The 12,295-nt window shown below is 45.4% G+C and overlaps 1 protein-coding gene across 7 annotated transcripts in view; it reads left to right on the top strand.

Annotated features, from left to right (window-relative positions):
- Nucleotides 1-12,295, top strand: part of PRG4 (proteoglycan 4) — a 415,676-nt gene that overhangs the window by 376,872 nt on the left and 26,509 nt on the right. For 6 of the 7 annotated variants that reach the window (XM_078642714.1, XM_078642681.1, XM_078642696.1 and 3 more), the window contains one exon: nt 11,057-11,263. In XM_078642714.1, coding sequence (XP_078498840.1) covers nt 11,057-11,263 — 207 coding nt within the window. The remainder of the gene's footprint in view (nt 1-11,056; nt 11,264-12,295) is intronic. The other variant, XM_078642659.1, reaches the window with a different exon arrangement.

Here is a 12,295-nt window from a genome sequence, read left to right as displayed (position 1 = left end):
CTATTTCGTTCCTCATTGATTGATTGTTTGCCCGAACATTGACTGTTTGAGAATTGGTTCTTTTTGGAGGTATTCCCTGTTTGCAAATAAACGTAGGAAAATCTTTGCAAGTAGTGAAAGGGTAGGTAATGCGGACCTTTGTCCCCCGTTGTAATCTGTCATGCCTATCTACTCCCCACTGATTGATGCACCTGTTTCCCCCGGACCATTTACTAGAGATAGGTCATCTGGCCCGACCAGAGAGCACCCCTAGTGAAAAGGACATATGCAATAATAACGAAGTGATCACTGTATCCTGTTAACAGAAACTTTAGCATGAAACAACGTGGAAAGAAAGGAATAGGAAAACGAAAATCAGTAGGCCACTGATGAACTTTTTATTAAATAACAAACAAAGAAACGATAACAATACGTAATGATAAAACCTATTATTGTCCTAGAAACAAGAAACGTTAGAAGTAAGCCCGTAATAAGAAACCTGAAAACAGTAAGAGAAACCAAGTGTGACATTGCAACGGCCACAAGGCAACGAGGCTTCATCGCCCCTCACTGCCCCAAAACGTGTCTGTCCCACCGCCTGCCACGCCCAAATAACGGCAAACTGGAAAAGATACAAGTCAGCAGACATCCGCCCCATTCTGGAAACTTTATCGGGATTGTACTTGATTGAGTGTGATGTCACAAACATTTGTGCGGATCTAGATTGTGTTAAGGAATACAATAGGTTAAGAAGAGAGTATGCGCCACATTTGCCTCAATATCCTTTGTTTGAGAAACAGGTTTCCGGCTACGCCCAGCCAGAAGCAACACATATAAGGCGGGTCCTGCTGCCAACCGTCGGCCAGGAGATCATCACGTAGGGTGTAGCCGGAGGAGAGGCCGAGGCCAGCGGGACCCGGCCAGGGGGATTGCTACGACCACCCTGGAGAGTTGCAGGGGGGGGGAATGTCCGTGTCCTCGACCCTCCCCTCTCTCTCCCAGTCCGGCCACCATCAACCAGAGGCCGAGGCCGACGGGATCCGGCCGCGGTGGCGGTAACCCTGGAAAATTGCAGGTTAGACCCTCTCTCTCCCAGTCTGGGCCAGCATCCATGGAGGGCCTGGGAGTGGAGAGGCCACTGCACGAAAGGCCCAGGAGAGGCACCACACGCCAAGGCCTGCCCCACCGGATGAGCCAAGGAACCCGTTCATGGGGCCAGAGCAAAGGGCGTCCGGCCGCCATCCACCGGAGGTCCGGCCCAAAGACGGACGGGACATTTCTTCTTTCTTTTATAATGGCTGCGACAACACTGGGGGGGGATGTCTTGCACATGCCTCCGACCCCCCCCCTCGTCCTCATCGCCTGGTCCGGCCATAACAAATGTCAAGCGAGACGCCGTGGGGTGCACTGGGTGGGAGAGACGGTGCGAACAGGCCTCTCCCGCCTCCCCAGGTGGAGGCTTCCCAGCTGCACCCTCAGCGCTCCAGGCGCCCGGAAAAGGGTTCTTCCACTGTGGCGATGCTGCAACGTCTCGCCCGGCAGGGTGGAGCCCGTCCGCTCATTTGACCCCGCGATCGCCAGTAGCTACCGAACTCTCAAAATGGCGGTCGACCTGGCAAGAGCGGGCCCAGCATGAAGAAATGGCCCGGTCACTGGTTGACTCCACCACCGTAGTCCTCCACGACCTTGAAGATTCTAGAGGAGCCGCGGGAGTCCCCGACCCCCGCAGACACCCCCGATGGGGAATGACTGCCATGATCGCCCGTGGAGTGACGAAACTGTAGCCGCGGGACGTCGGCGCTCCCATGCTGGCGCCAGCCTCAGTTTGAATGACTAGAAACCTGCAGACCTCAGTTCCGGTGAAAGTACAGTGTGACCCGGTAGGAAAAATTGTTGCACCCCCTCCCCTTTTTGACTGATGGTTCAAACCACCGATCCTTTCCTTTGCCCTTTTAACGGAACTTTGGACTGTCTCCCCCCCCCCCCCCGCGGCGCCCCACGCCGTTATTTGCTGGGCGGCAACTTACTAGACATCACCTTCGTGCCATCCAGATTTCAGCGCGTTCTGCTGCCTTGGAACTATTCGCACAACAGACCGCTACTGACAACCCACCCCCCGGGACGCCCCACGCCGGATACCCAAATCAGTGCGGCACCCAGGTAACATCTCCTGAATTTTCATAATTTGAAAGAACTAGTAACATGTCCTCATCAGGAATTTCCTCTTCAATCATCTCATCAGGAATCTCCTCATGAAAAGTCTGCAATGATGATTCTTGTAACTCTATGGTCTCCAAACATTCGATAAATTCGCCATCAAGAGATTGATCAAAAAAATCATTCAAGTCATCTCCTCCTTGTGAGAATATTTCATTATTGGTGCTGTCAATTTCATTAAATGTAGTGGATAATTCAAAAGAAATTGCCACGTTCTCTTCATTGTTTAAATGTTTTTACTGTTTTTGTTTTGTTGTATATATTTATAAGTTATTAAAGTTTTATATTCCTACTACTTTGTTGGAGTGCTATATATTTTTAATGTGACACATAATTGTAAAAACTTTGATGTACAAAGAGTCATCCCTGGAATCTTCCGCTTCAGGCTCGGTCCCCTCCCCAATCACAATACAGGATGGTTTTCAGATAGTAGGAACGCGTGTGGTTTGACGGATCTCATCGGGTGTGGGCCTTGATCTACTATAACTCCTTTGAAGAGGGGTGATTCTTTACAGCTGGGGCCATAAACTACATCTGCAGGGCTAGCTGATAGCCTGGACAATCGGACACAGAGGAAGAGGAGTGTCAGAGGGTGCGGTAGTGAATAGGGCGAAAGGGAGGTGTCGGGCGGGCACAGAGTGTGATTCTCAGGGAAGAGCAGCGCAGATGGGGGGAGGTTTATTGCCGATGCATAAGACAGAGAGCGGGGTGACCAGTGCCTGGGGAAGATGCTTGCGAGGGTGGGGAGCCATGCTACGGATCAACAGCGTGCAGAGAGTGGGTCTGGTCAAGGCATCTAAAATGGCTGCCGTGCACGACAAAAGTGTGGCATTTCAAAAAAGGCAAGATGGCGCAGACAATGTTTTTCAACACTTCCTCATTTCCTTCGAATCGAACGTTAACAGACGTTGGTGCATATTACCAAAGTTAAGCGATATTTATCGCTAACGATGCTTAGCAACGAATTTTTTACCGCTAAGCATCGTCAGAAATTATCGCAGATAAACCTTGCTATTATCAAGGTTTATCGCAAATGCGATAAAAAACGGCCGCAATGCATGAATATCGCTAAAAAGTCAGCGATATTCATGCATTACCGAGCTAATGCTCTTAGCCATGTTATCCACCTCCCATTGGATAACATGGCTAAGAACTGCTCAGGGCAGGTGTTAGTTTTTGGAGATATTCGCGCTTAGCGCGAATATCTCCAAAAGTTGGTAATAGGAGATAGATATCTTGCATGTTGTAATGCAAGTTATTGTGGTATATGGAACTCATACCATAATCTCTCAGGAAAACAGAAACTGATCCTTTTGGGACCGCCTGAGAAGGCCTAGGGGGTGAGGGGTACTCTACTTTGCCCCCTTTTCACGTTCCGAACTATTTTATTTTACTCTCTTCTGTAATTACACAAAATGGCAGCGATAAGATGCATCAGACACAGACAGTGAGAGAAAGGAGGCCGGAGATGAAGAAGAGATGTCAAATACACATTGGAGATAATATAGTGGGAGAAGGAAAGTAAATATGAGTAAACTTACCATGTAACATAAAAATGTTGCACTCTATACTATAAGTCTCATTTTATACTACAATCACTTCGCTACAACCTCATAAATTAAAAATAAAAATGAATAATGTCTCAAACAATTTTTGATTTCTAAATATAAATTTATTCTTCTGAATTTTCAAAATTTGAAAGAACTAGTAACATGTCCTCATCAGGAATTTCCTCTTCAATCATCTCATCAGGAATCTCCTCATGAAAAGTCTGCAATGATGATTCTTGTAACTCTATGGTCTCCAAACATTCGATAAATTCGCCATCAAGAGATTGATCAAAAAAATCAAGTCATCTCTATACTATAAGTCTCATTTTATACTACAATCACTTCGCTACAACCTCATAAATTAAAAATAAAAATGAATAATGTCTCAAACAATTTTTGATTTCTAAATATAAATTTATTCTTCTGAATTTTCAAAATTTGAAAGAACTAGTAACATGTCCTCATCAGGAATTTCCTCTTCAATCATCTCATCAGGAATCTCCTCATGAAAAGTCTGCAATGATGATTCTTGTAACTCTATGGTCTCCAAACATTCGATAAATTCGCCATCAAGAGATTGATCAAAAAAATCAATCAAGTCATCTCCTCCTTGTGAGAATATTTCATTATTGGTGCTGTCAATTTCAATAAATGTAGTGGATAATTCAAAAGAAATTGCCACGGTCTCTTCATTGTGAGCCATTTTATTTTGAAATTTCTTGCTGTAAATTGCAGAAAAAAATAATCACTTTCATTTATCGTTTTTAGTAATACATAATATAAAACTAACTTTATCAAGTATTTAGTATAACAGAAGGACTGTAAATAAATAACAGAAAACATTTTTCAAATTATCTTAAAGTGTACAACATAGTTCCCCTTACAAATTAACAACTCACCTTTTTAAAAGTAGGAGAAGTGTTAGTACTGTGTAAATCAAACACCAGAAATTGAGCACCAAAAATTCCTCACAAATATACCTCAGACAGTAGTATCACAAAATGGCTGTGGTTTCCTCATTTTAGATATATACATAACCAATTAACTTTCATCACACACAAATACAAAACCAAAGTAACATTTTAATTGGTTCTAAATTTCAACACTTTCAAATGTGTTTTCCCCATGCAATTTTCCATAGGACATTTAGATACGTCTACAGCCTGAATGGCTGAACGGAATTACACCAAACTTGGCAAAATGGTACATCAAACCTAAGAGGTCAGGGAGGATCTACTATGCCCCCTTATGGTCATTTGCCCCTTCGCTTTGGCCTCCTCTTGTCTCTCGATCCTACCGAGAGACAAGATGGCGGCCGCTACGGACTGTTTGGAATGTTTACAGACGCCGGAGAACCAATCAGCTTCGCAAAGCTCCGTAACGCGAAAAGTACGCGAAGCGGAGCGCTGTTACAGATATATATCTTTTTTTTAAACGTTAATTTCTCAAAATCCACTGGAGCACATATATTGAGACCTAGCAAAGGCACATCGGGCTACCAGTCCCTAATATTTTGCCAAGTTTCGTGCAAATCCATTCAGCCGTTCGATTATTATTATTTATTTATTTTTTGCCCCGCGGGGCCCTTTTAAAACCTCCACATCAAACCTAGGGGGTCAGGGAGGATCTACTATGCCCCCTTATGGTCATTTGCCCCTTCGCTTTGGCCTCCTCTTGTCTCTCGATCCTACCGAGAGACAAGATGGCGGCCGCTACGGACTGTTTGGAATGTTTACAGACGCCGGAGAACCAATCAGCTTCGCTTCACAAAGCTCCGTAACGCGAAAAGTACGCAAACTGGAGCGCTGCCCGGTCCGCTGTTACAGATATATATCTTTTTTTGAACGTTAATTTCTCAAAATCCACTGCAGCACATATATTGAGACCTAGCAAAGGCACATCGGGCTACCATTCCCTACAATTTTGCCAAGTTTCGTGCAAATCCATTCAGCTGTTCGGGCTAAAAGTGAGGCCAACCGCCCTATGGAAAACTCAATGTTAAAAACACGTTTTGGGACCCCCCTTTTTTCTCAGCCCCCCCTTGACAAACCCCCCCCAAATTTTCAGTGGCTGCTCAGAAACAAAGTGTTCCATTTTCCTGAAAATTTCAGCCAATTCCGTCCACAAACGCCAATGTTATTAGACATAGAATTTTCAAAAATCCCATAGAGAAAAAATCCTAACTATATATACCTACTGGCGACCGCCAGTAGGTAATATATATATATATTATAGATATTATAGATATTCAATAGATATTTAATCAGCAAGATAGCAGGAAACAATAACACTCGAGTGTTATTGTTTGCTGCTATCTTGCTGATTAAATATCTATTGAATTACACGCTACTTGAGTTCGTGCTTCATACTGTCCCAGGAACAGGTGGACGTTGGTATGATTGTTTTGCATTGACGGGCTCGCTGCGCAGCACGGACCACTGTTGCTGTGGAGGGGTCTAAGCGGAGTGCGGCGACGACTGCACGTTCGATGGATATATATATGTATGGCTGCTGAAACACCGCTATCCACTTGGACAATACTGAACTGGGTTATTACGGATAAGAAGGCAACTCACTTGAGACTTTTAATGCACCACAAGTACCACAGGCCATTGGGGTGGCCATGCCCACCATGGGCGGAGTATTTGAGACTTACCAGGTGCTGGAAAATGTTTGCCGCCGAGTCCTTTGCCAAAGCCTGAGCCCCTGAGGAAGCGATCACTCGCGAAACGCGTTGGGAGGGCTATGTGATGTGAGCGGGTCTTGCTGTCTCCCGCAATGCTGCCTTCGATCAATAAAGATGCGGCAAATGAATTTCCTGATGGTGGTCTCTTCCTATGTGCAGGCACCTTTTGTTGGATTGTATAGCGGCTTGCCTGAGCCGCGGGAAAGAGACCAGCTGCTGTTTTCAGCAGTCCGGGAGGTGCGCCACACGGTGTGCTTTCAAAGGACGTTGGGAGCCCGATCTAAGGAATGAACAGTTGTTGCGGTGTATGGCTGCTGAAACACCGCTATCCAATTGGACAATACTGAACTGGGTTATTACGGATAAGAAGGCAACTCACTTGAGACTTTTAATGCACCACAAGTACCACAGGCCATTGGGGTGGCCACGCCCACCATGGGCGGAGTATTTGAGACTTACCAGGTGCTGGAAAATGTTTGCCGCCGAGTCCTTTGCCAAAGCCTGAGCCCCTGAGGAAGCGATCACTCGCGAAACGCGTTGGGAGGGCTATGTGATGTGAGCGGGTCTTGCTGTCTCCCGCAATGCTGCCTTCGATCAATAAAGATGCGGCAAATGAATTTCCTGATGGTGGTCTCTTCCTATGTGCAGGCACCTTTTGTTGGATTGTATAGCGGCTTGCCTGAGCCGCGGGAAAGAGACCAGCTGCTGTTTTCAGCAGTCCGGGAGGTGCGCCACACGGTGTGCTTTCAAAGGACGTTGGGAGCCCGATCTAAGGAATGAACAGTTGTTGCGGTGTATGGCTGCTGAAACACCGCTATCCACTTGGACAATACTGAACTGGGTTATTACGGATAAGAAGGCAACTCACTTGAGACTTTTAATGCACCACAAGTACCACAGGCCATTGGGGTGGCCACGCCCACCATGGGCGGAGTATTTGAGACTTACCAGGTGCTGGAAAATGTTTGCCGCCGAGTCCTTTGCCAAAGCCTGAGCCCCTGAGGAAGCGATCACTCGCGAAACGCGTTGGGAGGGCTATGTGATGTGAGCGGGTCTTGCTGTCTCCCGCAATGCTGCCATCGATCAATAAAGATGCGGCAAATGAATTTCCTGATGGTGGTCTCTTCCTATGTGCAGGCACCTTTTGTTGGATTGTATAGCGGCTTGCCTGAGCCGCGGGAAAGAGACCAGCTGCTGTTTTCAGCAGTCCGGGAGGTGCGCCACACGGTGTGCTTTCAAAGGACGTTGGGAGCCCGATCTAAGGAATGAACAGTTGTTGCGGTGTATGGCTGCTGAAACACCGCTATCCACTTGGACAATACTGAACTGGGTTATTACGGATAAGAAGGCAACTCACTTGAGACTTTTAATGCACCACAAGTACCACAGGCCATTGGGGTGGCCACGCCCACCATGGGCGGAGTATTTGAGACTTACCAGGTGCTGGAAAATGTTTGCCGCCGAGTCCTTTGCCAAAGCCTGAGCCCCTGAGGAAGCGATCACTCGCGAAACGCGTTGGGAGGGCTATGTGATGTGAGCGGGTCTTGCTGTCTCCCTCAATGCTGCCTTCGATCAATAAAGATGCGGCAAATGAATTTCCTGATGGTGGTCTCTTCCTATGTGCAGGCACCTTTTGTTGGATTGTATAGCGGCTTGCCTGAGCCGCGGGAAAGAGACCAGCTGCTGTTTTCAGCAGTCCGGGAGGTGCGCCACACGGTGTGCTTTCAAAGGACGTTGGGAGCCCGATCTAAGGAATGAACAGTTGTTGCGGTGTATGGCTGCTGAAACACCGCTATCCACTTGGACAATACTGAACTGGGTTATTACGGATAAGAAGGCAACTCACTTGAGACTTTTAATGCACCACAAGTACCACAGGCCATTGGGGTGGCCACGCCCACCATGGGCGGAGTATTTGAGACTTACCAGGTGCTGGAAAATGTTTGCCGCCGAGTCCTTTGCCAAAGCCTGAGCCCCTGAGGAAGCGATCACTCGCGAAACGCGTTGGGAGGGCTATGTGATGTGAGCGGGTCTTGCTGTCTCCCGCAATGCTGCCTTCGATCAATAAAGATGCGGCAAATGAATTTCCTGATGGTGGTCTCTTCCTATGTGCAGGCACCTTTTGTTGGATTGTATAGCGGCTTGCCTGAGCCGCGGGAAAGAGACCAGCTGCTGTTTTCAGCAGTCCGGGAGGTGCGCCACACGGTGTGCTTTCAAAGGACGTTGGGAGCCCGATCTAAGGAATGAACAGTTGTTGCGGTGTATGGCTGCTGAAACACCGCTATCCACTTGGACAATACTGAACTGGGTTATTACGGATAAGAAGGCAACTCACTTGAGACTTTTAATGCACCACAAGTACCACAGGCCATTGGGGTGGCCACGCCCACCATGGGCGGAGTATTTGAGACTTACCAGGTGCTGGAAAATGTTTGCCGCCGAGTCCTTTGCCAAAGCCTGAGCCCCTGAGGAAGCGATCACTCGCGAAACGCGTTGGGAGGGCTATGTGATGTGAGCGGGTCTTGCTGTCTCCCGCAATGCTGCCTTCGATCAATAAAGATGCGGCAAATGAATTTCCTGATGGTGGTCTCTTCCTATGTGCAGGCACCTTTTGTTGGATTGTATAGCGGCTTGCCTGAGCCGCGGGAAAGAGACCAGCTGCTGTTTTCAGCAGTCCGGGAGGTGCGCCACACGGTGTGCTTTCAAAGGACGTTGGGAGCCCGATCTAAGGAATGAACAGTTGTTGCGGTGTATGGCTGCTGAAACACCGCTATCCACTTGGACAATACTGAACTGGGTTATTACGGATAAGAAGGCAACTCACTTGAGACTTTTAATGCACCACAAGTACCACAGGCCATTGGGGTGGCCACGCCCACCATGGGCGGAGTATTTGAGACTTACCAGGTGCTGGAAAATGTTTGCCGCCGAGTCCTTTGCCAAAGCCTGAGCCCCTGAGGAAGCGATCACTCGCGAAACGCGTTGGGAGGGCTATGTGATGTGAGCGGGTCTTGCTGTCTCCCGCAATGCTGCCTTCGATCAATAAAGATGCGGCAAATGAATTTCCTGATGGTGGTCTCTTCCTATGTGCAGGCACCTTTTGTTGAATATATATATATATATATATATATATATATATATATATATATATATATATATATATATATATATATATTGCGCTCATCACAATCCAATCGCCAGTAGGTTATATATATATATATATATATATATATATATATATATATATATATATATATATATATATATATATATATATATATACCCAAAAAAAGGTTGCCCTCAATTAGAAAAAGCCTCACGGGTGAATGAGAAATCTTTTAATGAAGGTGCAGTCGGCATGACAAACAGCTTGAAGCCATAAAATGAAGCCTGACACGTTTCGGGCTCACATGCCCTTGGTCACAGGCACAGCCAGGGAACGAACAGAGTTGCAGTTCCTCGTTTTAAATTGTAAAAATGTCCTGCCCACATTGGACCTGTAAGCATTCTGGTATTTGGGGTCCTGCATAGTTTCACCACAGTGGGTCTCTGCGTTGTTCCCAAAATTAAGCAGAAGTTAAAGAAACATCGGTATGATACAAGTTGTTTCAGAGCTGGAATAGTAGAGTGCACTAGCGACGATTTCAGCTGAAAACATTTTTGCTCAGTTGAATTGTTACAGTATATTTTTGTAAAGTTGTGTCAAAGAAAAATTTCACCTCAATAGCGATCTTTTCTGAAATCAGTATTTTGGTGTGGGGAATCACTCCCCCTAGGCCATTGATTGAAAAAATGTATTTGTTAACTGTGCGAATAGTGCAACTAGAAGTCTCTCGTAAAGTTGAGCAGGCCACACGGTCAAACCAAGTGTATGTATATAACGTACACTGTCTCATGGAGGAGGCGGGCTTTAAGTCTGGATGGTGGGGAGGAAGAAACAGACATGAGGGCCCATGTTGGTATTGAAAGCTGGTGCCCGTGTTAAGGTGAAAGCTGGCGCCCATGTTGTTAATTTAAAAACACATATATAAGATAAAGCGCTGCTGTGCTGCTTAAAAGAACGCAAGCGGTTCCAGCTGAAGCAGCGCACGTCCTGCCTACAGTGAGAGAAACTCAATAAAGAAAATAGTGCTTGCAGACTAATTAACACATACCGTGTAACAACCAAAGTAAAAGGGCCAGTAGCCATTGAAGGTTACAAATGAAGACAAGGCGGTACTAAGGATTAACTAACAAGCCAATTACTGAATGGGAAGCCTTCATTTATGAAGGGCAAAGACATTAGCCAATGACAAATATGGGTGGAGAGTGCGCAGGGCTTCTTATCCATACTCCAGTACAGCACGTCTTGCAGAACAGCGCATGCGCGCTGACTCTAGGCTCGATCTAAAAAGCAGGAAAATGAAAGTGACAGTAGAGCTAGCCAGTGGTAAGTTATGGGTCAGCAGCAAGCCTTCTATGTTCTTCATAAGCCTACAATATGTCTTTAGAAACCAGACAGCTGTGCTGCCTTTTAGCGTTGACCTAAAAAGCAGTACTCGGTTCAAATTACACAGCTCTTCATGCATAAGTATTTCTCTACAAATAGACCATATTAAATAACCAGGATATTTTATATCTCCAGGTGGGACAGTTCAGCAATACACTTACAAGCAACAACCAACAAAGAAATGTGATAGAACCACACGCCCGAAGCTGCACTACCCAGTTTACACCCACAGAAATCACAATGGGAGATATCGCACTGTCCGCGACCTTTATACAAGAAGAATAGTGGAAAAGCGGATATACACCAACGTACGAAATAGATATATCATTCAACCAGGTAAAGGTATACATTTTTCTTTAATCATCAACAAATTGGGGGGGGGGGGGGGAGTACTTTCCTTATTGGTAGACAATTTATTTAATCAATGAAAGTGACTAAAACATTTCTGCTTTAGTGTTGTGTAAAAGATTTGTATTTTAACTAAGGTTAAGTTCATCTGCCAATTTATCAGCCCTTGTTTTCTTTATTAATTTAAGAGGAAGTAACCTTTATGTCAATCTGTGTTGAATGGAGCAGTAAATGGTGGATGAAATGCATACAGATATGTTTTAAACTGTGGGACCGAATAACAAAAGCATTTATAAGCACATGAAGTTGTTACACAAGAGTACCCTTTAAAGTACTCCTAAATGCCTTTGTGCTTAGGCCCTGAAATGTGCAACTCCCTATTAGTAAAAAGTATAAGGAGGGTACAGTGCCTTCTGTTTCTACAAATTATATATAAATATTCCCAAAGCCTTCGCATTTTAGATGTTTTGGGTTCATTTAATAAATGCTCTTAAGAGTATGTAAATGATTGCTACAGTAGTACTACTATAGGTACTTCCAAATTTAATAATAAGCCCCTGTAGCTTCCAAGCAAAACAGAACTCATTTTGCATCCTAATATCTTTGTTCCGGCCTCAACACTTATCCACCACCTCAATCTTTCACAGCGCATTGGAGTTTAGGTTAGAACGGCGTAGACTGCGGTCTTCCTCCAGCATTTTCTCTACAGCACACAAACCCTCCATGTCATGCCATTTCAGATGACATGAAAGAGATACTTTCCTATCTTAAAACTTGGGACTTGTTTAATGTGATTGCAATGCAGTGGACATAGTCTCATGAGTGGAAACACTTCTTCTTTGTATTCTTTCCTGTGGGTTTATAAATCCGGCTTTGCCATAATAGTTTTTAAACTTTCTAAATCCACACCAAAAACAGATCTAAAAGGTATCCACTTGTCCATTCTAGGATAAGTGGCAGGCTGGAAGTCAACCTGTAACAGTCCTAAAGCTCCCATCAAGGCCAAACAATTGGGCTTCTTTTAAT

This window comes from Lissotriton helveticus, chromosome 1_1, assembly GCF_964261635.1.
Source record: "Lissotriton helveticus chromosome 1_1, aLisHel1.1, whole genome shotgun sequence".
Taxonomy (NCBI): Eukaryota; Metazoa; Chordata; class Amphibia; order Caudata; family Salamandridae; genus Lissotriton; species Lissotriton helveticus.
This window is presented reverse-complemented; position numbering and strand designations above follow the sequence as displayed.